General features: G+C 51.3%; 2 protein-coding genes and 1 long non-coding RNA gene across 7 annotated transcripts in view; 1 reads left to right on the top strand and 2 right to left on the bottom strand.

Moving 5' to 3' along the window:
- ETV5 (ETS variant transcription factor 5) overlaps window positions 1-154 on the bottom strand; it is a 47,993-nt gene extending 47,839 nt beyond the window's left edge. The window contains exon 1 of the mRNA XM_039489186.1: window positions 136-154. The gene's annotated coding sequence lies outside the window, so the exon portion shown is untranslated. The remainder of the gene's footprint in view (window positions 1-135) is intronic.
- A 105-nt stretch (window positions 155-259) lies between these two features.
- Window positions 260-16,006, top strand: LOC120371985. Its single transcript, XR_005584678.1, has 3 exons — window positions 260-736; window positions 14,031-14,148; window positions 14,557-16,006. It is a non-coding gene; the product is annotated as an uncharacterized LOC120371985 (long non-coding RNA).
- A 1,756-nt stretch (window positions 16,007-17,762) lies between these two features.
- Window positions 17,763-25,077, bottom strand: part of DGKG (diacylglycerol kinase gamma) — a 193,108-nt gene continuing 185,793 nt past the window's right edge. For 4 of the 5 annotated variants that reach the window (XM_039488563.1, XM_039488562.1, XM_039488561.1 and 1 more), the window contains 2 exons: window positions 23,341-23,401; window positions 17,763-18,553 (listed from right to left, as the gene is read on the bottom strand). In XM_039488563.1, coding sequence (XP_039344497.1) covers window positions 18,455-18,553; window positions 23,341-23,401 — 160 coding nt within the window. In that variant the 3' untranslated portion in view covers window positions 17,763-18,454. The remainder of the gene's footprint in view (window positions 18,554-23,340; window positions 23,402-25,077) is intronic. The other variant, XM_039488560.1, reaches the window with a different exon arrangement.

Below are 25,077 nucleotides of genomic sequence, written 5' to 3' on the forward strand. Positions count from 1 at the left end.
TGGATGCGGAGGTAATTAAATATTGTTATCCCTCTTGTATGACTGAAAGGCAGCAGAACTCTACTTTGTATGCCCGAGTATGGGGATGGTGAGCCGCATCTGGGTGACAGCAAGTGTGAGGACAGCTATTCCTACCTGGTGCTGAGGCTGCTGTTTAAGAGTCCTTGATGCCATGTGACCCTTCCTCTCCAGTATTTAAAGATAGAGTTGATTAGACAGCTGAGAGTCCTTGTCTTCCCTTGGTGCTCATTAGAGCTGTAATCACTGACAAGCTGGTCTTGGGGCTGGCCCTTGGCCTGGTTGTGGAGGCAGCGTTGCAATGAAAGGGGATGCAGCAGCAGCAGCAGCAATAGCGATAATAACAAGGTTCCTGACTATCCTATGAACTGACCAGAGTCTGGCTGAGGTGGTGGAACCCCAAAACATGGCACTGTGGCTAAAGGCAGCATCAAATGTGCCCCATGCCCAGTGGATCCCAGAGCTGTGATTACTACTAGCTACGTAGTTGTGATGCTGTGGGGCCGGACTGGACCCAGCATGAAGCAGCGCAGCAGAGGGTGCAGTGGGAGCAACAAGCAGCAGCACAGATGAGAAGCATCAGAGGTAATGATAGCAACGCAACAGTGGCAGAGCCATAACAGCCACCCACCCACCCACTCACTCACTCACTCTTCCCCAAGACTCTCCTGACTGTGCCCCTGGATGCTGGGACTTTGCTGACTTTGGACAACAAACGGTGAGTGGGGTGTTAAAGGGACATTCATCGATTGGACTTTCATGCTGCAAGGTGGGAAACTGAGGCAAAGGGCTTTTGCCCACAATACTGTGGGTCATTGTTGCTGTGTTTCCTGAGTCAATCCTGAGTTCCCTCTCTCCGTAAGAAAAGTTTTCTTTTGTTGCGCGTGGGGAAGTTTTGCTTTTTGAGGTGCCCTGAGGGTGGTGATTGGTTTTTGGACTTGAGCTGGTTTTGGTTTGTAATTTTAAGAGCTATTGGACCCTGTCCTGGCTCCTGCTGACTGCCCCCCCTCCCCCGGCAGAAGGGCTATATAAACATCAAATCACTGCTGATGAAATCTGTGGGCGACGGAAAGGTTGGTGGAGCTCGGGGCAGTCACACAGGGAGATCTGGATCACTTGGCAAGCTGGGCCCATTCAAACAAATGCGTTTAAATGCAGCCAGTGCAAAGTTACGCAGCTGGGACCAAGGAACGCAGGCCAAAGGTATCAAATGGGGGGCTGTATCCTGATGAGCAGGGACTCTGAAAAGGATCTAGGAATGAGAGTGGACACACAGCTTAACATGGGCTCCCAGTGCGATGCTGGGGCAAAAAGGCTTACGGCGCTCCTTGGCTGTTTGAACAAGGGAGTGGGAGATGATTTTTCCCTCTGTGCAGAGCAGCAGAGAGACGGATACTGGGATGCTGGAGAATTGGAAAGAGTGCAGCCGAGAGCTACACAAGGGATCCAAGGAGTTCCAATGAGAGACTCCATGTGCTCCAGCTGCTTAGTTTGTCAAAAAGGAAAGGGAGAGGTGACTTGATAAGAGTATCTTGGCACCTTCAGAGGGAGAAATGACTGCATACTGCAGTGTTCTTTAATCTCAGGGAGAAAGGTAGAACAAAAAACAGTGGCTGGAGGCTGAAGCTAGACAAACTTATATTCAAAACAGGGCATCAATATTTACCAGTGACAGTGATTCATCATTGGAAGCAAGGGAAGTGGTACATTCTCTCTTGCTTGATGTCTTCCCATCTGGAGGCCTTTCTGGAAGAGGCTTTAGCCAAACACAAGTGGCTGGGCTCAGTACAGGGGGAACCGGGTGAGTTTCAGTGGCTCGCAGTGATATGCAGGAGGTCAGACTAGGCCAGGGATACTCGGACCTCAGGAGTTCAGTGATCTTCATCACGCAAAACAGTCATAGGAGTGTGAATTCATTGTCAGAGTATGACATGGGAAATACTTCGTTAATTCTCTCAGCAAAATGACTGACAAAATATTATTATTTTATCAACTACAATTGGTTAATAACACAGTAAAAGCATCCTGACTGGTTAATCACGTAGATTGGTTACTAATTAAATCACACACTGTTCTGATATCATGTGCTGAAAAGACACATTAAAGAGCCACTCGCGGCTCCTGAGCATCACTGGACCTTCCAGCCTTAAACTCTAGGAAACCTCCCATGGCCAGATCCCAGCTCTTGGATGAGCAGGTCCCTCAGCTCTGCAGTCCCTCCTCCATTGCTGCGCCCCTCCCTCTCCTGAGGGCAGCCATGCAGCTGGGCACTTGGTCCCATACAGCCTGGCGACCTACTCACACAGGCCAGGCAGCAAGCCCTTGCCACCTGCCCTCCCCTCTGTTCTTTCTGGCTCCCAGGCCTCTGGCCCTGGCCCCCCTTCTCTGTCCTCAGCCTCCTCCAGTGAACCTTCCTTGGCCCCCTCGCTGGCCCAAGCATCTAACGGACAAGGCCTGGGGCTGTTTCACTAGTGTCAGGAATGGGGCAGGTCCCTGCAGCACTACCTTCAAAACGTTGCAACTGGTTCAGGGTGGGAACTGCACTCCTCTTGTGTACCCCCTGCGTGCATGCATACATGCAAATTCATGTGCATGCACACGCAGGCACGCACACATGCAGGTGCACATGCACGAGGGACATGCATGCAGACATGTTCTCGCACATGCGCACACAAATGCAGCACCTGGGGGAAACCCCATGCTGTAAGAGAGCTCTTCAGCCTCTCCTAGCATGAACTGTTCTTTGAAAGGTGTCAAGTATCAGAGGGGTAGCCGTGTTAGTCTGGATCTGTAAAAGCAACAAAGAATCCTGTGGCACCTTATAGACTAACAGACGTTCTGCAGCATGAGCTTTCGTGGGTGAATACCCACTTGCATCTGAAGAAGTGGGTATTCACCCACGAAAGCTCATGCTGCAGAACGTCTGTTAGTCTATAAGGTGCCACAGGATTCTTTGTTGTTCTTTGAAAGCACGCCCCAAACAGTGGGTGTAGGAGGCACCCTGGCTGCCCAGCTGACAGCAGGAATACACCATAGGGCAGAGTGCATGGCTGCACCTCCCTGATTGTTGGACACCCTCTGGCCTTGCTCCCCACCTGGCCCTGTTCTGATCGCTCCTCTTTCCAGTGCCCTGATCTGGGTTACCCTTTGCAGCACGCCCAGCCATGGGGCTCTTCTGTGGTCTCCCTCTGGCTGGTGGTGTTGGCTGGTTCTGAAGCTGAGTTCTGCACAGGTATCCCCAGGAGCAGTGGCGTCACTAGGAGTGGAAACGTGTGTGGGCCCCAACTTATGATGGCTGGGCAATGCCAGACTGGCACTAGGGGCTACAATGAGTAGTGTGGACAATGCAGCACCACGCTAACTGTCAGAGTCCAAATCCACCAGGCACTGCCCCTCCGGCTCTGCCTGGGTGCTAACTGGCTACACCTCGGAGAGCTGGGACCCATCCAGGCTCAGCCATGGCTACACCCCTGCACAAGAGGCCAAGCTAAGCAATGTACAAACCTTTCCTGATTTCCAGCCTTTCTGAAAGACATTGGACCCTTTGCTCCCTGTCTCAGGCTGAGAAATGTTCCCTTCCTGGATGCTGTTTGCAGGGAGTTTGTTGGGTGGCCGAAGCAGTGCTGCTGCTACATGAGCAGCAGTGAAAAGGGGGTGTAGCGCTCTGACTGCCCCTGGACAGTAACACCTCTGGGAAGGGCTCTGGGGAAGGAAATCCATACCCTGCCCCCAAGCGAAAGCTGCAGGGCCTGTCCCCAAACCTGGGGTCGATGGAGGCAGGGCCAGTAGCCAATGCACGGCGCCACTGGTGGAGTCTCTTCCACATGGCAGTGGGGAGATCTACATACAGGGCTACTCCATGTGTGGCTCTAAGGAGAACGATTGCTGGAGGAGACTGCAAGATGCTTCCCGGTGCCTGCATGAGAACGGAAATCTCTGCAAGTTCAGCCTTATGGGGGAAGGGAGGACTAGTTTGGCTAAATTTAGAACCCCCTCAAAAAAATCAATGGGTCTAAATTTAGCCCAATATACGCTTCACATTGAGAGCTCAGCTTCGCTTTGGCAACACACAAGTTCCCGCCTGCTGCTGCTTCTTTGTTTGTTCCCTAGAAACAAGACATTGATCACTTTCAAATAGGAAGCGTTGATTAGTGCAGGGTCCAGGCCCTTAAACGCAGATCGTTGCAAGGCACCGGCCCTGAGAAGTCTGATGGTTTAAACATAGGGGAAGCGCCTTGTCCCTTGAGTCCCCTCGCACCCAACATTGTAAAAGGCTGCGGAGAATCCGGCTCAGCTGCAGCCTCACATGAGTGGAGCTGTCCCAGTGTAAAACCGTTGGCTGCCCGGTGAATCAGGCTGTGCTCTAGGGGCTTTGGGAAACCCAACCTGCCCCCAGCATCTCCCAGCCCCACACACTGGACCGGCCATTGGGTAAGTTCTGGAAAATCCCTCTGGTGCAGGGATGTGTGGGACTCGCCAAAGCTCACTCAGTTATGGAGACACTGTAGCCTCTTCAGAGGCAGCTTCCAATGCAAAGCCTTATCGTAGCATCCCAGAGGCTGGGGGGTGCATTTTAGGCCAACCTGCTTTTCTAAACCAAAGCACAGGGGAGGCAGACGGGAGCATCTTGGCAAAGCCCGAAGGAAACCCTGCAAACTGGTTTTGAACTCTGGGTAATGTAAAATGACTCTCATTTGAAATGGTTCCTGTTGAGTAACTGTTTTGTCTCCTTCTGGCCTCAAGCAGCTGGTTACGGCCCCTTCTCGCTTCCCAGCAAGGGAACCTCTTCAGACACTAACGCATCAGCTGCATTGAAGAAAATCACTTGTAATGATGAAGCAAGGTGATGAAGTACTTTTCTGCTGGGTAGCTTGGGGGTCAGCCTCACTCCCATTATTTCAATGGATGTCGTAGCCCCAGTCCTGCTACCAGGGATGCTGTCACAACATGGAAGCCGTGACCCTGCGAGCCCTGGCGCTAACTAACAGTGGAGGATCTGAGTAGGAGAAGCTTCAGCTCCACGAGGGGCAGAGCTGGTTTTGGCCCCATGGAGACTCGCGGCTCTGAAGTGGGTGAGCTGCCACTAGGGCTTGTAGACTGACACATTGCCCAATGGCTGGGGCTGAAAGGACCGAGGGACCAAGCTCTGTGTCTGTCTGCAGTGGGCAGCTGGGAGGAATTATTGGTATCAGAAATGCTATCAGCTTGCAAGGGCTGAATGAGAAAAAAGCTCCAGGGGTTAAAGGACCAACTCACCATTCCCAGTTTTGTTCTCTTTTCACCCTTTTGCTTGTTTTTTGAATGTATTGACCAGAACATGCCTGGTGCCTGTTTTTCAGCTTCTCTGTAGCTGTCTCCAGGCCTGCCATGGCATAAGAGCTACTGGAGATGGGGCTCAGACCTGGCCACCATGCCAGGCGGTTGGTGCTACCATCAATGCAGCTTCGGCAGTGCTGAAACACCGGCACCGCCTTTGCTAGCGGAGAGGGTGCTGATGGGTTTGGAAAGGGAGAAAGCCAACATCTGGCTGCTCTTGGTGACTCACCCGCTGACATGTCAGCCTCCAGAGTGGTGCTCAGGGGAAGTCCACGGGCAATAATGTAAACGCAACCTGACATATTCCAGACCCAGCCACAGCTTCATTGTCGTTTTATTTGCTGGAAAACCACATAAATCAGGATTCACGTATAAACACATGCTACATTACAATTCCATGCAGGGTACCACACCGACACACGTGGGAGGATGGGGGCTGGGTGGGGAGGAAAAAGGGGGCTCAACAGATTGCCAGGAACAGGGGGCCATGTGGTAGCCACACAGCACAGTTGGGGGCTATGTGTTCTGTTTACACACCCGAGTCTTGGTTGGTCTTGGCTGACAGCATCAAGAGCCCCTAAAAGCAGCGCTAGTTTGATGCTAGTGGCACTCAATTCAGTTCTGGAGCCTGTGGAGTCAGGACAATGTGCAGGCTTATGCACAAAAGGAAATCTGAGGGTTCGATCATCTCAAGTGCTGGCTTTTTGGCTGTTGCAGGGTGCAACTTGCATGGTGTGGTTACTCCCCCAGCAGGTAACTCCCATGGGGACAGAGGAGCCCCTACCACTAGACAAAGGGATGCCCCGCAAAGCCATCCCTTCCTGCCTGGGTGACTTGTTCAGTGCTGGGCAGGATACAATGCCTATTCGCCACACCCCAGGGCACCAGGGAGCAGCCTTGCTAAGCAGTTTGCACCGTTTCTTACGCCATAACCTTCTGAAATGGACATAGAGCACTGAAGTGGGAAAGAGAAGTGTCTCCAAATACCATTGGGTTGGCTGAACGATCTCTGGCCCTGACGGAAATGCCGTGCAGAGGATGGCTTTGGAGGTTGGCATGCCATGCTGCAGAGCTGGGGGGGTCATAGGCAGCTGGCCAGGGCACGCAGCAGGTTTTGTAACACCTTGGCAACCTGGCCAAAGGTCACTCCATGGGCGCTGCCCTGACCTGACCAGGACAGGGTCAAAAGGGGCTTGTATCTCTCCATGCACAGTGACTCAGGAGACAGGAGAAAGGGCTGGCTGTTTTCCATGGGAAATCCCTTCCATCTCTGAAGTCCAAATGGATGGGAGAGGAGGCAGGAAGCAGAGAGAGGAGCTGTGGGCAGGGAAGTGTAGCCAGGTGGCAAGTGGAGGGCTAGAAATGGATGTTGGGGGAGAGGAGAAATGGAGAAGGGAATTTCCCATGAGCCTCCAGCCCAATGCACTGAGGCCATATCCGGGAGCCTGCCCTGTAGGCCTGCATAGACTGCTGTGTGAGTGTGCGGCGGCGGGCGGCTCTGGGGAACTGGCCAGGGAATGCTGAACTGCAGGAGCCTTCCAATGGCAGCAGAGTGGCCTTGGTGAGCCCCACATTACTGGCTGTCTCAGGAGTGCATAGAGGCAAAGGCAGCTCAGAAGCATGGCTCAGTCTGGACACCTTTCCTGGGCTGGACGCTCTGAGGCCGGCTTTCCAGACACACCAAAAGCAGGCACTAGCTCTGCTCTCGCTGCTTTCCTCCTCCCCAGAATTTCCCTTCTAGCTCCCCAGCTGGTATAAGCGGATGAGCCGCCATTTATGCCAATGGAACTGCAGCTATTTATACTGGCTGCGAACTCGCCCCCCTGCAGCACTGTGCCCACGATGCGCCTGCAGTCTGCCTTGCAGAGCCTATAAAACAGGCTGAGATGCCCAGGCACTAAGAAATGGAGGCACTTTTCCCTACTGGGCCCTCCTCCCCAAATAGCATGGGGGGCTCCGTGTTTACTGGGTCATGGTGGCACTCGGAGCATGTGGGCTCAGTTCACAAATAAAAGATGTTTTGTCTTCCTGCTGGCCCTTGGGTCTGAGCGATCGAGCTGGGCTCCTGAATCACAACTAGCCATCAAAATTCTGCAGCTGGCACTGGGTTACTGCATGAGCCAAAAGAGTTTCTAGCTTGCTCTCCCAGAGCTGTGCTGGGAGAACTGGAGTAAAAACTCTTTTTTTTCCCCCCAGGAATTGGAGCAGATCAGAATCTGAATTTATTCAGGAAGCAGGTCTGTTGAATTAAAAAGGTGCTATTTTTATACAGGCACTTTTTCTGACCGTAGTCACACTGTACAACGATAATTCGCAGGAAAAGGTGCCAAATCTGCTTATATAAATCCCAATGATCTCATGGTTTTTCACCATATGAATTAAACAGAGAAGGCCTTTTCCCCTGCCAATAGCATTTACAGTTAAAGAGCTAGTGTTTTCTTTTTTAACACTTCTAGAGGAGCAAGTAGGGGTCTGACAAATTATACCATCTGGAAGCGGGTTTGGAGAACAAATATTGTTAATGTTTCACGGTAATTATCATTTTTATTTCAGCATCAGTACAATATGTGTTCACCTGCTGCTAATTTACAAATGCCATTGTTTAAATCAAAGGGAAATGTGTTTACACACTGCCTAGCAGAGTACACAGATGCAACGGAGCAAAGATGGGCTGATCAGTGTTCTCCTCTACTCACAAAGCCTTTTGCCTGCATGTTTGGAAAATCTGATGCTATTTTCCACTTGCTCGGAGAGTTGCTTAGCAAAAATCCCCTGTATCGAGTTGAATTAGATATTTACAGTGTTTTTTCCATGAACACTTTCCTATTAATCTGTGCATGCAATTGCATCTTAGCAAATGCTTAAAACCCATTATTTAAAAGGGTCCCGCCCTACTCTGAGCTGCATGCTCTGGAATGTGTGTTATGGACCAGATTCTCCCAACCAGCTCAGCGGCACTTGGAGTCAGGAAGGGGGCAAACACAGCTTTAAGTCATGGAGAATCCTTAGGTGGCTGGATTGCCCTAGGGCTCTGGAGAATTGGCTGGAATTAAAAGGGCTGGCCTAATGGGAATGACTTTCAGTGGGAACTGGGTTCCTTGGGCCCCTCTGGATATCTCAGCCTAGGTCTCCAGCTGCTGCTTCCTATTTAATGCAGCCTGCCTTCCAGGGCCGGCTTTAGGAAGTGTGGGGCCCAATTCGAACAGTTTCAACGGGGCCCCGGCAGGGATGACTAAAAAAAAAAAACACATAAAAAAACACGTGGGGCTTGTACTCACCGGGCGGTGCTCCGAGTCTTCGGTGGTGGGTCCTTCACTTGCTCCAGGTCTTCAGCTGCACTGAAGGACCCGCTGCCGAAGTGCCGCTGAAGACCCGAAGCGCCACCAGGTGAGTAAAAATTAAAAAGGCGCCTCTAGCCAGGAAAGGGATTCTCACTGGGCGCGGGGCCTGATTTGGGGGAATTGGTGGAATAGGCCTAAAGCCGGCCCTGCTGCCTTCTCCCAATGGTCCGAGTTTTCCCCAAACATCAGGCAAAAGGACAGAAGAGCTGACTCAGCCTTTCACATGAGGTGTATGATCAACCACCCAGAGCTATAGCCATGCTGCCAAACCTTTCTTTCCCCTCTTGAAAAGAAATGACACCCAGCTTTGCTTGAACCCATAGCTACCAGCCCTTCCCTGGCTGGGGCTAGCCTAGTGCATCCTAAACTGCAGTGGGTCGGGACCAAGTAAGTGCCCTGAGATCCGAAGCCAGAGTCGTGTTTTGCAACATGCTTAACTTTAAGTGTGTGCTAATTCCCATCGACTTTACCTCTTGACGTTCAGCGCGTGTTCAGTGAAAGCACGTCTATGGTGCAGTATAAAGCCCACGTCCCAGTCAGCTACCTTGAGCTTGGGGGCCTCGGGTTGTGGGGCAATAAAATCGCAGTGTCGATGTTCAGTCTCAGAGCCCTGAGAGCCTGAGTCAGCTGACCCAGGCCAGCTGCGGCTGTGCTGGGGGTCTTTTATTGCAGTACTGCCATACCCTGAGAGACCATTCCCATGTTAGGTAAAACAATCATGTATGGACTTTGCCTTGATTATAGCTAGAGGTGGTTGAGAATTTTTGGACAAAAAGTTTTTCTGTTGAAAAATGCTGATTCACTGAATCCAGAACCGCTCACAAAACTGGCTTGGATTTGGTGGTTCTCCCAACTTGGGGGGAAGTTTTGAAATTGTCAAATTGAAATATTTCAACAAATGAACAATTCCAGTTTTCCGATTGGAAATGACTTTCCCTAAATTTAAGCTAATTCACCCAAAAGATTTAAAAGAAGGAAGAAAAGGTCAAAATTGAAACAAAATATTTCTACATTTTCAAAACAGGTCACTCGAAATGATCTGAACTGTCAGTTTTCCAATTCAGAAATAGATTCAAGATTTTGACTTTTCATCCTCCTAAAAGATAGGGGGGAAAATTTCAAACTCTCAAAAATATTTGGGGACAGGAAAGTTGGTTCCAGCCCTGCTCTAGTTATATTACAAAAGCTCTCTGCACCAAGGATCAAGCTGGTCTTCTGAGCATCTAGTTTATTCCTAGTGCGCACTGCTCTGCGGTGCTTGTCTCTGGTTCACCCGGCAGGCTGTTCACAGGCAGAATCATCTCAAACTTTGTTCTGGGGAGAATGGGCTGGACCCAGCCCTCTCTCTCACAGCCCACCATGGGGGCAGGATGAGGAAGAAATTTCTCCTGAATTATGATACAGTCCCTGTGGCACAGCAGAAATTACAGACTGAAGGATCACCCTAAACAACTCCCCTCTCTCCTTGCGGTTCACCCATCATGTTAGGTGAGTGCCGCATGCCCCCTTCGTTCTCCATCGTGACCAAGGCACAGGGATACAGATTTAGTTCTCTCATCCTGAATTAACCATTCCAGCTCCTTTCAGTATTGTGGCAGCCTCAGCATTCTCTCCACTTTGCTGTGTAGATAGGTGCCCAGTAGCATTTTAAGAAACTCCTCACTATGGTGCACCACATGGAGGTGGCCTGCTCCCTTTCCACACTCTGGTGCGATACCTGCGTACAGACGGCTCGCATGGCATGCCCATCACACCATGGGCTAGGTTCATCCCTGGTGTCACTCCACCCAGGTGATCAAAATTACACCAGGGATGAAACTAGCCCTTGCTTTTATAATCTCTCCACCCACCCTCCCCACATCTATAATTTGAAGACCTCTTCCCCCCACAATACTTCCCTTACAGTAGGCTGTTTTGTACAGCGCTGCTGGCTATGAATCCCATGCTCACTGAATTGACAACTTTTCCTTCTTGCTTCATTCCGTGCCCACATGTCCAACCATCTAGGGACTTTTGGATTATTTCTCCAGCCTCTCTGGGATTTACAACATCCTTCCTTTCAGTAAACCTAAACAGCTGACCCCCAAAAAGTCTCCCCCAAACTCGATACATAGCCATTAGTACCAGCTGTTGTTTGAAGCCCTCAGGCAGTTTCAGGCATGGAACACTGCTCAGATCTAAACCAATCTGAACGAGCTATTTCAATGCAGATTCCAAGGAATGCTGGCTCAGATGCTTTACTAACGCCCAAGTACCCAGTGTATTCTCAAAGTCACTAATGTTGCAATGCCGTGTTCCAAAGAAAAGCAGTTGAGTTTGTCTGGCCTGGCTTATGCCCTGTAGCTGGTGTTTAGGGATCTTGTTTGGATTCTCACAGATTTCTCCTCTTTAATCCCCTCATCCCTGCATGCTGTTGAGTAGCCACAGGGAAAGGTCTATTGCAGGCCTGCACAACATGCGGCCCATGTGGGCTCACTGTGCGGCCCGCGGGCAAGTGGCGCGGTGGGGCTGCTGGGTTCGCCCCCCTGCCCGGGGGGGAGCCCCTTCTCACAGCCCCGCGCGTGCCGCGCTCCAACCACCCTAACAGCCAGAACCGCACGTGTCTCCATCTCCTGCTCCCCCAGCCTGGCGTACAGTGGGTGCGTCACTTACGGGGCCCGCTGAGGCGGGAAGTGCTGAGCGAGGGGAGGGGCGCCTGGGCTCAAGCCGCAGCTTGGGGGGGTGAGGGAACTGGGATGAGACCCCCCCCCAAGCAGTGGTGAGCTGGAGCCGGTTCCCACTGGTTCACGGGAACCGGTTGTTACATTTAGAAACCCTTTTAGAACTGGTTGTAAAAGGCTTTTAAATTTAACAAAAGCTCAAGCAGTTGCCTGCCCTGCCCTGCCCCTGGCCCCAGCTCACCTGGCTCCAGCTCTGCCTCTGCCTCCTCCTCTGAAGGCTCCCCCTCCGGGCTTCCAGCCAATCAGCTGTTAGCGCGGGAAGCCTGGGAGGACTGAGAAGGAAGAAGCAGCTTCCTACAGGTGAGCTGGGGCTGGGGGGCAGGAGGAGGGCTCTAGGCACCGCACGGCTCCGGGCCGGCCCCCGGGCGGCGCGGCCCCCGATTTCGGGCTGGCCAGTGGCTCTGGCCCGGCCCCCAACGCCGGCCTGGCACCCGCGGCTCCCAGCCCAGACTCTGCGTGGCACAGTCCCCATCTCCAGGCAGCGCGGTAAGGGGGCCAAGGAGCAGGGATGGGGGGTTGGATAAAGGGCGGGGGGTGAACTAGGGTCAGGACTCGGGGCAGTCAGAGGGCAGGGAACAGTGGAATTGAATGGGGGCAAGGGTTCTGGAGTGGGGCAGTCAGGAAGGACCAGGGGTTGGATGGGGCGGTGGGAGGCAGTCAGGGGCAGGGGTTCCAGGGGCAGTCGGGACAGGGAGAAGGGGTGGTTGGATGGGGCAGGGGTCTCGGGGCAATCAGGAATAAGAGGAGGGGTTGGATGGGGCAGCAGGGGGCAGTTAGGGGACAGGAATGAGAGGTGGATGGGGCAGGGGTCCTGGGGGTGGGGTGTCAAGGAACGTGGGAGGTTGGATGGGGCAGGAGTCCCTGGGGGTGGGGCAGGAGTCCCTGAGGAGTGGGGGGGGGCACGATCCCCTCATGGGGTGAGGAGGAGGGAACCGGTTGTTAATATTTTGGCAGCTCATCACTGCCTCTAAGCCCCCCCTTTGGTTGGGGGTGAGGCGGGGCAGCTACTGCGCTGGTTGGTCCCAGGGCGGCATCCGTAGCGATTGGGGTGGTGGTGGTGAACGGTCTGTGGGCAGCCAGGAAATCCCCGGGGGGAGGTGTAGGGGTGTGTGTGTGTGTGTGTTGCACCTACCCTGCCCTGACTGCTGCCCCCTTCCCTGGTCCAGGGACCATCCCCCTCCCCAGCCCTCATCTCTCCCCCTCCCCCCCGGCTCCCTGTGGCCCCTGTGTTTGTGTGTTGGACAGTCACATCCAATCCCTTCACACTGCCCCCCTTTCCCCTCCCCTTATTTCATGGGGGGAATCTCTGATTAAATTTGCAAGGTAATTATGAAAAGTACAAATGTTTCTTTTCAACAGAGCAGGTGTTTTTCATTTTTCCATGATTCATTAAAAAAATTAAAATTGTTTGCTTTAATTGAAAAATTCTTAATAAAGTACCACCCCCCCACCTTTCCTTTTTGGCCCACAGCTGTTTCGGCGGGGTGGCGCTGGGGAAGGAGGGTTTGTTTTTGTGGGGCGGGCAGTGCTGGGGCGGGGGATGTGTTTCGGCAGGGCTGGGCGGCGCTAGGGGGCGTGGGTTTTTTCAGCGGGGCCGGGGGGTTTCAGCCCTCAGCTGTTTACTTTGGAGTAATATGGCCCTCGCTGCTTTACAAGTTGTGCAGGCCTGGTCTATGGTCTGCCTGTAGCAGCAGAGATGAGCATCATGGTGGGAATGATGGAGTGTCTAGGGGCAGGAGGGCTAGTGTGTGTGGTGCCAGGGGATTGAAAGGCCTGTGAACGGTGAGCGGATGAGCAGGCTGTGGGCTCGCAGCCCCACATGTAGTGGAGGAGAGTGGCAGGCTGGATGGCAGGAGCCAGCTGAGGGAAAGCAGGAGGAAGTGGCAATAAAGGTAAGTAGAAGAGCTCTCAGAGGCAGGGCAGATGTTTGGGGTGAAGGCAAGGAGGCTCTGGCAGATGGGGCTGAATGCCAGAGTTTGGTGGGGGAGCGCAGATCATAAGAACGGCCCTACTGGGTCAGACCAAAGGTCCATCTAGCCCAGTATCCTGTCTTCCAACAGTGGCCAGGGTCAGGTGCCCCAGAGGGAATGAACAGAACAGGTGATCCATCCCCTGTCACTCATTCCCAGCTTCCAGCAAACAGAGGCTAGGGACACCATCCCTGCCAATTCTGGCTAATAGCCATTGATGGACCTATCCTCCATGAATTTTTTGAACCCTGTTATGGTCTTGGCCTTCACAACATCCTCCTGCAAGGAGTTCCACTGGTTGACTGTGCATTGTGTGAAGAAATACTTCCTTTTATTTGTTTTAAACCTGCTGCCTATGAATTTAATTTGGTGACCCCTAGTTCTTGTGTTATGAGAAATAGTAAACAACACTTCCTTATCTATTTTCTCTATACCAGTCATGATTTTATAGATCATCCCACTCTTGGAGTCACTCATCTGGGGTGTGGACCGAGAGCTTAATATTTGCTCTATTATTTTAGTAAGGCTTGAAGTTAGCTGTATTGCTAGATGGGAACTGCCAGGATCAAACCGCCTGTTTTTGAAGGCTTGATACCTCAGTTGTTTTTCTTCCATATTCTGTGGTACCTCCTTGGTTCGTTATTACACTCTTCTGCTCTGCACAGGCTTTTATATCACATTCATCACTGGAGTATCTGAGGACCTTCCAGGAGTGCGACTTGACTACATAGCTGTCACGTGGTGTTTGCTCTCGCATCCTCTCCCCTGAAGGAGAAGCATGTGGTAGGTTTTTGTGTGTGTTAAATTATACCTGCTGCTCTGTTCTTTGGCCTATTAGAAAGCAAGGCCAAAGAAATGTGCCTTGCACTTGAAGCAGAAAGTGGTGAGATTTGGACGCTCTGTGCAGCAAAATGGGTAGCCGCAGGAGGGAGCAGAGCAAGCGAGGATCAGGCATGGTGTTGATCATGGCAGGGAGCAGAAGATCAGTTGCTGCAGCCACACTCCTAGGCTTGGGGATGAGGAGAAGAGATCAGGGTAGGGGAAAAAGGAAGATGATTCCTTGGGGGCCCCCGATGCCTGGAGTGGGGAGAGCAGAAATTGGGTGGGGAACGAGGACCAGAAAATAATTCCAGCCTAGCTTCCCTCTGTTCTAAACACTTAGTTATTCCTCGCTTCTCTGGACTCTCTCAGGAACTCCCATCTACGTGCTCCTGGTCACAGCCCAGCAAAGTCTGCCAAGCCACACATGGATTAGTTCTGCCCATGTTAGCAATGACTCTCAAGACTCCATCCGCTCGCTGTAGAGCTTCCAGACATAGCATGTGGTGCCCATAGGCATGCTCTGCTATAGAGTCCTCCGCGCAGCTCAGTCCTCTCCAATGTCACATCCTCAATCTCCGCCGCCTTGGGTAGTTTGAGGAGAGCTCGGTGAACACACCCTGTCTCAGCCCAGTCAAGTGCTTCCATTCAGACTGACCTGTCTTTCTGTGTGGGTCAGTGTCCTGGGGGGCTCTCAAGGGCCTGAAGATGCTGGGAGGGCTTCGGGCTACATCCTGTGCATTGGATCCATGCCCTTCATGGGTGGAGAAGGCCAGTGGGAAGTGCCTGGTCCTGTGCTAAGAGAGGTTGTCAGTGCCTCCCTGCAGGGGGCAGGACGTCAGCCTCGGCCTGTGCTCAGGAAGTCACTGCTTGAAACTGACAATCTAGTTCATTTTTGTCCAGGGTCAAAATGGTCAAAGTCCAGGGTCCCTTTATGGTCAAAGTCCCCTGGACAAGCCTGTAGAGTGACACCCTCACAGCACCTAGACTGCCTTAGGTCTCCATGGCCCATGACAAGCTGGGTACCAGCTTTGGTCTGGTATGGAGACTGAGCTTGCTGCACTGGTTGACAATATCCACCCAGTGATACATGAAGATCAAGTCATCTGGGCTGGTGCTGTTAGTTCCACCAGCTGCATTTCCCACAGTCAGCCTTGAGGTGTTGGCATGTCTGCAGGTGTTGCGCTTGTAGGGAGATGACCATAGCATATTGTTCTGCTTCCCAAAAAGCGCTTTCAGGGGGAACGGTGCAGGGCTACTGCTTGGTGTGGAAAAAGTCACATCCAAGAGATGATGCGTGTCCAGCCACAGGCACACTGTTTCCTATATGCATTAAATATGGACATTTTGTAGCTGTTTGCAGTACCAAAACAGTCAGGTAGTTGACTCCCATGACAGACCATCAAGGGGCATTGTTTCTGGGAATCTATCCCTTGTGATGACACAGAGCCTGCCTGGAGAGTGAAACTGAATAGTCACAGAAAGACTATTGACTTTAAAATTGACTCAGGAGCTGATGTTACAGTTATCTCAGAAGGGACTTACAATTACGTTCAACCCTGCCCAGAGCTGAAGTCACCTGACACAGCTCTGACTAGCCCTGGAGGTATTCTGAACTGCATGGGCCAGTTCACCACAGAAACAATTTACAAAGACAAAAGCTTTGCATTCAGAGTGTATGCGATCAAAGTACCACAGACCAATAGCCTTCTCAGCCACAGCAATGGCAGCCATGATGGGCCTAGTGGGAAAGGTGGAAGAACTCAGAGGATTTGATGTTATTGGACTTTTGAAAAGAGATCCATTAAGTAATTCTGAATGAAATATAATTTTGATCATATTACCAGCAGCTCAAGTTTCCCACAAGCTAATGGAGAGGCTGAGAGAGCTGCACAGACAGCCAAGAAAATCCTATAGCAGGAAGATCCATTCCTTGCTCTTCTGAGTTACAGATCAACACCAACAGTGACTACTGGATGGAGTCCAGCACAGCTCCTGATGGGAGGACAACTCAGATTCTTTTTCAACATTGCAGCAGTAGTTCTATCTCCAAAGTGGCCAGACATGCAGAGAGTAGCCAAATCCAGATATAAAGTCTGTTAGAACTGTTGGGTCTAGAACCTGGTGACTGTGTTCATGTCAAATTGGATGAAGAAATAGGATTGACAACTGCAGCTGTCATGAAGAAAAAATTCAGTGCCCAGATCATATGTGGTCAAGACTGGCAGTAGGGAGTTAACAGTTTCTGTTTAACACCTACAGTTTGCTCTGTTGATTGTTCTTTCGGAGGAACAATCTCTACAGCTGGCAGGGGCAGAACAAGAAGACGACTCAAGGATTCTAAGCCAACCATAGCCGGCAACTACTGGACAGCCAGATGACCAAGGTGTTATGCGTTCGGGTGATGCAATTAAAAAATCAGTGTGATTCAGACACTTAACAGACTGGTCCATACTGAACTTCAAAGACAGCAGGATAGCGTAAATATTGTAAATGGGAGGAATATAGAACTTAAAGGGGGAGATGTAATGTTCAGCCACTAGTGGCATGGTGTGTAAAATACCTTATTTAAATGAACCTCAGCAATACCGGGAGAGCAGTAAAGGACCCTATGACGAACACAGCTGGTGTGCATAAGCAAGCGCTGTCACCAGTCCATAGCTGGCACAGAAGATCTTGACCCAGCACTCTGCCTAACTCCCAACCCATCAAGTTGGTGGGTTTGATATTCAGGACATAGTCTCATCCTAATTCCCATTGAAGCTATCACACTCTTATGATCTAAGCCAAATATGAATGCGGGTCCCCTAGGCCGGAAAGCATAGTAGCAAATAGCTTGTGTATTACAATCACATTTGAAGCTATGTTGCTTTTGTCTCCCTTCACTGTATATGCTTTACCTTTCTCCCCCCCGCCCCGCCTCACCTCTACACTGTTGTGCTTTGGAAAGCAAATAACACTCTGCAGTGCTACTTCTGGGTTGACTTTGATTTCATCTCCAGACCACTGCCTCTTTCAAAGTCATTCACAAGCCTGCCACGGATTGGGATGACTCAGCGTAAGCGCTTTGCTGCACAGTGAAAGCTGAGTGCCACATCACATCCAAAATTCAACTCGGGCCATTTGTCAGTGGGCTAAAGCAGCCCTATTAAGAGTAGTGCTCCCCTGTTAAGGAGACTTTGGGCCTCTCTCTTAGCTGGAACTGCCAGGGAAAATTGGGAAGTTTCATTCCTGTCAAACTTTCTTTCTTTTTAGAGGAAAAGAATCTGTTCAATAAATACATAAATAAAAACACAGGTGCAGTCCAAAACGGATTCAGGATTCCATGGAGGCTGGCAGCCTGGCAAGGACCATGTTTGACCAGTTATACATTCCAAGTGTTGTCTTCTCTTGTTTACCCTGAGTTTGTTTCTGGCATCCAAGAAACTGGCTCTCCTTGTGTGGCCTCCCCCGTCCCTTCTGGCTCCCTCTCTCCAAACACAGCTTGCACCCAAATGGGTTTGAAATTGAATGACAAACTTGCTTCTGTTTAACCTCCCCCTCCCTCCACCCCCCCCCCCCCAAAGCTAGTGGTGGAGCGATCTGAAACAATGAAATTAGAACAGTTTGAGAAAAGGCACTGTCTCCTCTCTCTTCAATATTCTTGAAGCTAAGACAAATAACTGTTAGAATGTGTAGGATCTGGTGACCACAGGGACAGTGCAATGAAACATCCAGTGTCCTTGGACAGCATTAAACAATAAATAAGTAACACTCAGCTTCTTGCCAAGTCGCTGTTTCACTGGCAACTTTGGAGACGGGTGGGGAGTTAGTTGTTTAAATAAAAAGAGAAACCAACTCTCATTTGCAGTGTTGGGCCAGATATTATACTCCATCGATGCTGGTCTATTTTCAGAGGATAAAAAATTTTCTCTACAGAGTCTAAGGCTTCACCAGGGACAAAACCCTTCCTCGGCACTGAGAGTTTGTTTTCACTCCTGCGATTGAGAGATTCTAGGAAAAATCTCATTTTTTTTCAAACCATCCAGGTGGTGCCTGCCAGTAGTGTGTGTGTGCGTGTAAACCCAAACCACACCTCATTTCACATGGAACCATTGGCTGCTCTTTTCCACTTGCTGTTCAAACCACTGCCTCCGGTCCGCTGTTTCCAGAGCAGAGCGAGAAGTCAGGAAATCTGAAGAGATGAAGGGTCCTTTTCCACAGGCCTTCCTTGCAGCAGTTGCCAGCGGGATGCAGCGTTGTCACCTCTGGACTTGATTTCTTTGCTTGTTTAGTCTTGAGTTCGGTTTCTTCTCTTCAGGAAGAAGAAGCTGCTCTTCTGGGGAGCGCCCAGCAACATTGGCACTTGGCTTTTGTGGGTAATTTTTATCTAAAAATCAATACATAAAACAAATCAATCAGTAAGGCTCAGCTTAGAGAAGGGTTAGCGGGGCTACTCCTCTCAGAAAGAGACTCTTTGTTCCCTGAGAACATGACAGCAGCCATCTTGGCCAGCATGCTAGGGATGGAACTAGGGACCTCCACTGCTGCAAGGAGGAGCCTTTACAGCTTGAGCTAAAGAGCCAGGCTCAGCTCATCTCTGGATTGGACACCTAACCCAAGCTGACCAGAGGGCAACAGTAACACCAGGAGCCAATTGGCTCCTGGCTTCCTAAGACTCAAACTCTTGTAATTCACTCGACATTTTATGGGGGACAGAAAGCCTGGATGAAATGCATGGGTTTGGATTCCTCTCTCCAACGCACCGCTCTGTCCATTCATCTCTGTCCCCGTCCACATCATTCTTAAGAACATAAGAATGGCAATACTGGGTCAGACCAAAGGTCCATCTAGCCCAGTATCCTGTCTTCTGACACTGGCCAATGGCAGGTTCCCCAGATGGAACGAACAGAACAGGTAATAATGAAGTGATCCATCCTTTGTCGCCCATTCTCAGCTTCTGGCAAACAGAGGCTAGGGACACCATCCCTGTCCGTCCTGGCTAAAAGCCATTGATGGACCTAGCCTCCAGGAACTTATCTAGTTCCTTTTTTTGAATCCTGTTATAGTCTTGGCCTTCACAACATCCTCTGGCAATTAGTTCCAGAGGTTGACTGTGCGTTGTGTGAAAACATACTTCCTTTTGTTTGTTTTAAACCTGCTACCTATTAATTTCACGTGGTGACCCCTAGTTTGTGTGTTATGAGAAGGAGTAAATAACACTTCCTTGATATTCTAATTCTTGCTATTCTAGTCTCCTCAGCAAAGACTGCCAGCCACGACAAATGGCAATGGGCTTTTGTGATGTCAACAATGATGTCCAGGATGGATCCACCAACCACACTTCCACGGATAGGCCAAGTTACGTTAGAAGCCAGAGCTCTAGATGGCTAGTGTCCCGCCCAGCAGTGCCTCCCTTTGCACCCAAACTCTTCCTGATCTGGCTCCTCTAGAATATAGGCATCACTTTATTCCTAAACAAAGTGGCTGGTTTTCAGTGCCATGGATGGAGGTGCAGTTGGCAGCTCTTCTAACGCCAGCCACAGCAAGACGTTTGCCAGCATTCTCTACTGCACAGCGGTGTAAAAGACTGAAACCGGACATATGCAAAAGTAAAACCGTGCCCATGGCCTTCAACCCCACTGTCACGTGGCTCCTGAAGGGGAACCTGTGGTTCCTGACAGAGGCTTTGACAAAAAGGTGGGATTGCTATGGGTGAAGCTGCTGGCGCAGGGGCCACAGCCCGCTGGAACAATCTGGACAAATATACTGCCCACTCTGCCAGGGAGGGGTTATCTGGATGGGGGCGAATGGCTCATAGGACTCCGTCTAGCAGCATTTCCACGTCAGGGTCAAGTCAGCTGAGTCCAAAACATGAGTGTTGAGTAGTTTGACAAGGGGGAGCATTCTGAAAAGCACCAAAGAGATTTAGGAGCCCAGGTCCTATTTTCAGCAGTGACTTAGGCATCTAAGCTCAGATCCGCCAAGGTATTTTGATCACTGAAACCAATGGGGTTTAGGCACATAGGTACCTTGGAGGATCTGGGTCTGAGGCACTCAGGTCTCATCCACAGCCAGTGTGAAATTCCCTCCAATATCCCTGCAGTCTAGATGTAATAATGAAACAGCAGATGTGAGAGTTAAATGCAATTCTCCCTCCAGCCAGGGGGTGGCAGCGTCCCTTTCAAGAGCCTGCTCTTCGTGGGTCAGGGACATGGGAGTTGCTGGATTAAGGGCTTCCTAGCTTTGCGAGTGCATAAGGCCAGGCCCATGGCAAAGCCATGCATGGGACGTGTCTCTTTGTGAGCCGCCAGCAGGACCCAATGCCGCGGAGCAAAGGTGTTGGGTCACTCTGGATCATACTGGGATCCTGGGCCGGGGCACTCTGGAGCCTCCGGGCAGGGACACCCACTCTCCCCGGAGACCCTGTCCCCAGCAAGGTGCATTAATAATCTCCATCCTCTCAAGTGCAATCACTGCAGTGAGTCTAACGTGCTGCAGTGACAAAAATAGCAGGTTGCCAGGGCTCTGACGCCGCCCACCAGGAAGCTCACAAGCACCACTTTAGATGCAGAGGCATTGCGTTTGGGGTGAGGGGAGGGGGAGAGGAGAGCTGGTGCTATCGCCCTGTTCAGGCATGGCGAGCTGGGTCATGTGTGTTCACTGTGGGGTCACATTCAGCCCTTGCACTAGCAGGGGCAGAGTCCTGGGATGATCCACCGCAAGGTGGCTGGATGGCATGTGCACCACACCCCGCCCTGGGATGGTGCAGCCATGAACCAGTTCCCTGTAAGCCCGACCAGCAGAGGCAGCTGTTGGGGCGCACTGGGTCAGCACTCCCCTCCTCGCTTAGTGCCCCACACTTTTGGGGCTGGTCCCAGGCAGCGTAGGACTCTGCCTTGGCTGGGAATGGACTGCGTGGAAGGGAAGAAAAATCTGACTTGTTTGAATTAAAACAAAGGGGAGAGTTTATTGGGAGATCTGCTGAAACCAGAGCAGTACTGAGACAGCCTGTGCCTACGCAGTCATTCCTGCCCAGTGAATCCAACCAGGAACAGCGCTATGCAATGTGGGGCGAAGCTGGGGCCCTGCTTCAGAGCCAGCACTTCTTGCAGAGGCAGCATGGGCAGCACACTCTGCTCTGGGGACAACAGGTGTGGGGACCCTGCAGCTGGCTCAGGCGGCCGGTGACACCGTGACAAGCATTTCTTGCCTGGAAAAATCTTGGTTATGATGTCAGAGCCTTGAAGATATTGAGGCGTGGGGCACCCATGGGGCAGAAAGAGACTCATGGAAAAGGAGCCAAAATGCAAAGTGACCTGAGTTTTCTGCTGGCATCTAAAAGCCAGTTTCCCAAATCCTTTCTTCTCATTTAAGGCTGTGCCAACCAGCGGTGCTGGCCTGCATTGGCAGGATGACAGGAAGGTGAAGTATAAAGCCGGAGGCTTCATCTGTATAGAGAGAGCCCCCAAGACCCCCATCCACTCCAAGGCCAGAGCCCCAGCCTTGTTCCCACTGGGTTAGTAGAGCTGTGCGGACATGCACCACCCTAGGCTCGGGCCCATTATAGCTACTTGTTTTCATTAGAAATAGTGGGAAGGAGGATCTGGACAGTGAGGCACGGGGACCTGATACCTGAGCTGGGCCCTGTACAGCTCCCAACCAAGGGAGTCACCTGGGCCACTTTGGCTTAATCTGCACTGTCCCAATAGAGGGGAGCCAGGACCTGAAATTAGCCCCCCCCTTTTGCCCCTGGGTTATTTTTTAGTCTAGGCCTTTCAGAAACCCCATGAGGGGGGCCGCTCACCTCTCGTGAGCACCTCCTGTTGGCTGGATGTGAACCTGCACTCTTTTCCTGGTGCCCTATTGGCTGTTAACCTCATCAGGCCCGTCTTCAGTACCCCAGCCCTCTGGCTAAGTCACACACAGTCTAACGCATGAAGGAATCTCTTCTGGGATAACACAGTCCAACAATGGTTGGCCCCCTCTGAGGTCTTCAGCCCCATCTCTAGGCCTGTTTAAATTCTAGCTTCTTTCTTGGGCTTTTAGTACTGAGTCTTATCCCCTTCTTACTTCCCCAGTGTCTGGTAGGGGGACCTGGGTCTATCCTCTAATCCAGGTCCCAGCCCAGGGACCCTACAGCTAGCAGCCACATGCTGCCTCTTTGAATAGTTGCTGCTATTTCCTGGGCCACTTCCCACGTAGCCCCTTCCTCTTCACCCTTAGCTCAGGGTTCTCTGTTTGTTCTCACAGCCTTTCAGTCTCACAACCTTTCTCACCCTTCTGGTCCCCACCAGCGAATGAGCCGCTCCGGCCCTGCCGCTCCTTTTATCTGAGCTTGCTGCACTCTGATAGGCTGCAGGGAAGCAGCCAATCTAGGCAGGCCTGGAGGACCCATCTTCACTGCTCCTTTTCCTGGGGCAATGTGTGGCAGGACCATGAGGCCTCCAGCAGGGGGCCTCAAAGGGCCCAGTGCATCCTGTCACCCACCCTAATGCAGGGGTTCTCAAACTGGGGGGTTCGCAAGGTTATTACCTGGGGGATTGTGAGCTGTCAGCCTCCACCCCAAACCCTGTTTTGCCTCCAGCATTTATAATGGCATTAAATATATTTAAAAGTGTTTTTCACTTATAAGGGGGTTGCACTCAGAGGCTTGGTATGTGAAAGGGGTCACCAGTACAAAAGTCTGAGAACCACTGCCCTAATGGATCAGCCCAGACATCAGCACTCTTTCCCGCTCTGCACTTCAGCTGTACATGTGCTGGAGGTCAGGACTCAAGAGCTTGTGAATTTAAGTCAAATGTTTACTGTTTAAAAAAAAAAAATTAAAAAGGCCACCTGCTGTGCTCTTGCTGAGGGTACAGGGACTGGGGGAGGATCACACTGCTTGGGCTTCAGAGGCTTGTATCCAGCCCTCTTCTGCAGGGGGTGAAGGGAGAATCGCCAGGAGACAATGGCTTAGGGAGGTGGTAATGGGGTGATGTCCACCCCAGTCATGGGGGAGGGGGAATAAGAGAGATGTAGTCAAGTAATTTAAGTATTTGAATCATGTTGGGAATTTTCTTTGCATTACAAATCCCTTCTCTGAGAATACCACCCAACCAACAGCAGCTGCTTTTGATGTGGGCCCCTGCCCGTGTGCCATCCAGTCTGCACTGCTGCCAGTTCTGTACTCACTGTGCAGGGAGGCTGCATCCAGGGCTCTCCATCCACCTGCATGGGCAACAGCTTTGTTGTCCTGGAACCCACAAACAAACAAGATACAGGGTGAGGACACAGGAGGGGCTGCCTTTCTCCAGGCAGTCTGCACCAAGGGTCCTGTAGCTCACAGACCTTCCCTGGAGGAGTGGGAGGAGACATGGAGGACATACACTGGAGCAGCCCTAAGTGAAAACATGCCCTGAACTTCAAGCCCTGGGCACATGAAATCCACGCGGGAGACTGCTGTAATGTCCCAGGCTCGAGGCATCATGCCAAGGATTGCACCTTGTTTTATGAGCTACTGCATCTGGCACTGGATCTGATCACTTCCTTTCCCAGGTCAATAGCTTGTCCCTGTATCCTCTCCGCTCCTTCCTTGCACCTTTGCTGAACGCTCTTAGTTCTTCTGCTGCGTCTGTCACTGCCTCTGCCCATGCCTTTGATACAGTCATAGAGTTCAAGGCCAGAAGGGACCACCAGATCCTCCAGTCTGACCTCCTGCATAGCACAGGCCCCCAACAACACCCAGCACCCATGCACCAAACCCAGCCACTGACATGAGACCAAACTATTACAGCTGCCAGGACACTAGAGTAGGATGCGTCACAGGCAGAGAACAAGAGGGACCAAAGTGCATCAGTGCCCAAGACCCTCTCAGTGTCAGAAAAATGATTACATGAGAGAGACCCAGATAATCCTGACAAGTAACCTGCACCCATGCGCTGCAGAGGAAGGAGAATTGCCCCCTCCCCCTAAGGTCCCTGCCAGTCTGACCTGGGGGAAAATTCCTTCCCAACCCCACACAGTGATCAGTTAGACCAGGGGTAGGCAACCTATGGCATGTGTGCTAAAGGCGGCACATGAGCTGATTTTCAGTGGCATTCACACTGCCCAAGTCCTGGCCACCGGTCCAGGGGGCTCTGCATTTTAATTTAATTTTAAATGAAGCTTCTTAAACTTTTTAAAAACCTTATTTACTTTACATACAACAATAGTTTAGTTATATATTATAGACTTATAGAAAGAGACCTTCTAAAAACGTTAAAATGTAGGACTGGTATGGGAAATCTTAAATCAGAGTGAAGACTCGGCACACCACTTCCGAAAGGTTGCCAACCCCTGAGTTAGACCCTGCCCATGTGAGCAAGACCCAGCCAGCCAAGCACCAGAGAGAGAGAACGTTCGGTGACACCTCAGAGGGCTGCCCCCAGCCTCCCATCCAGCCAGGCCATTCCTGATGCTTCAGTGGACGGAGGTTAAAAAAAATGAGGTGTGGTGGAGATGATAAAATCTAGGGGGAGGGTTCCATGGATGAGAGGCACCCTGGGCTGTACATGTGGGTATGTCATCAGGGGTTACAGTCTGGCTGGGGGAAGCGCAGATCTGGGATCTGAGTCAGTGGAGTGGAAGGTGTGTGGGTTCTGAGTAATCAGGACTGATACTGAGATCTGAATCTGTGGGTAAGTACAGCCGAGCGGCATTTTGGCCGAGGTGGAGGTGTACAGCTGATATTGCAGTCTGTAAGGCATGGGGAAAGGGATGAAGTACTAAAATCCAAGGGTGAGAATGAAGGCGGAAGGACCCCAGGACACCCTAATTAAGGCCCAGCAGTCTGTCATCCCTCTGAAAATGTCAGGAACAAGGGGAGGCTAATGTGGCTGCATGGGAAACCTGTCAAAGATCTGAGGGGTGGGAACCCCTGTCCTGAAGTGC

This window comes from Mauremys reevesii, linkage group 9 (genome assembly GCF_016161935.1).
Source record: "Mauremys reevesii isolate NIE-2019 linkage group 9, ASM1616193v1, whole genome shotgun sequence".
NCBI classification, from domain to species: domain Eukaryota; kingdom Metazoa; phylum Chordata; order Testudines; family Geoemydidae; genus Mauremys; species Mauremys reevesii.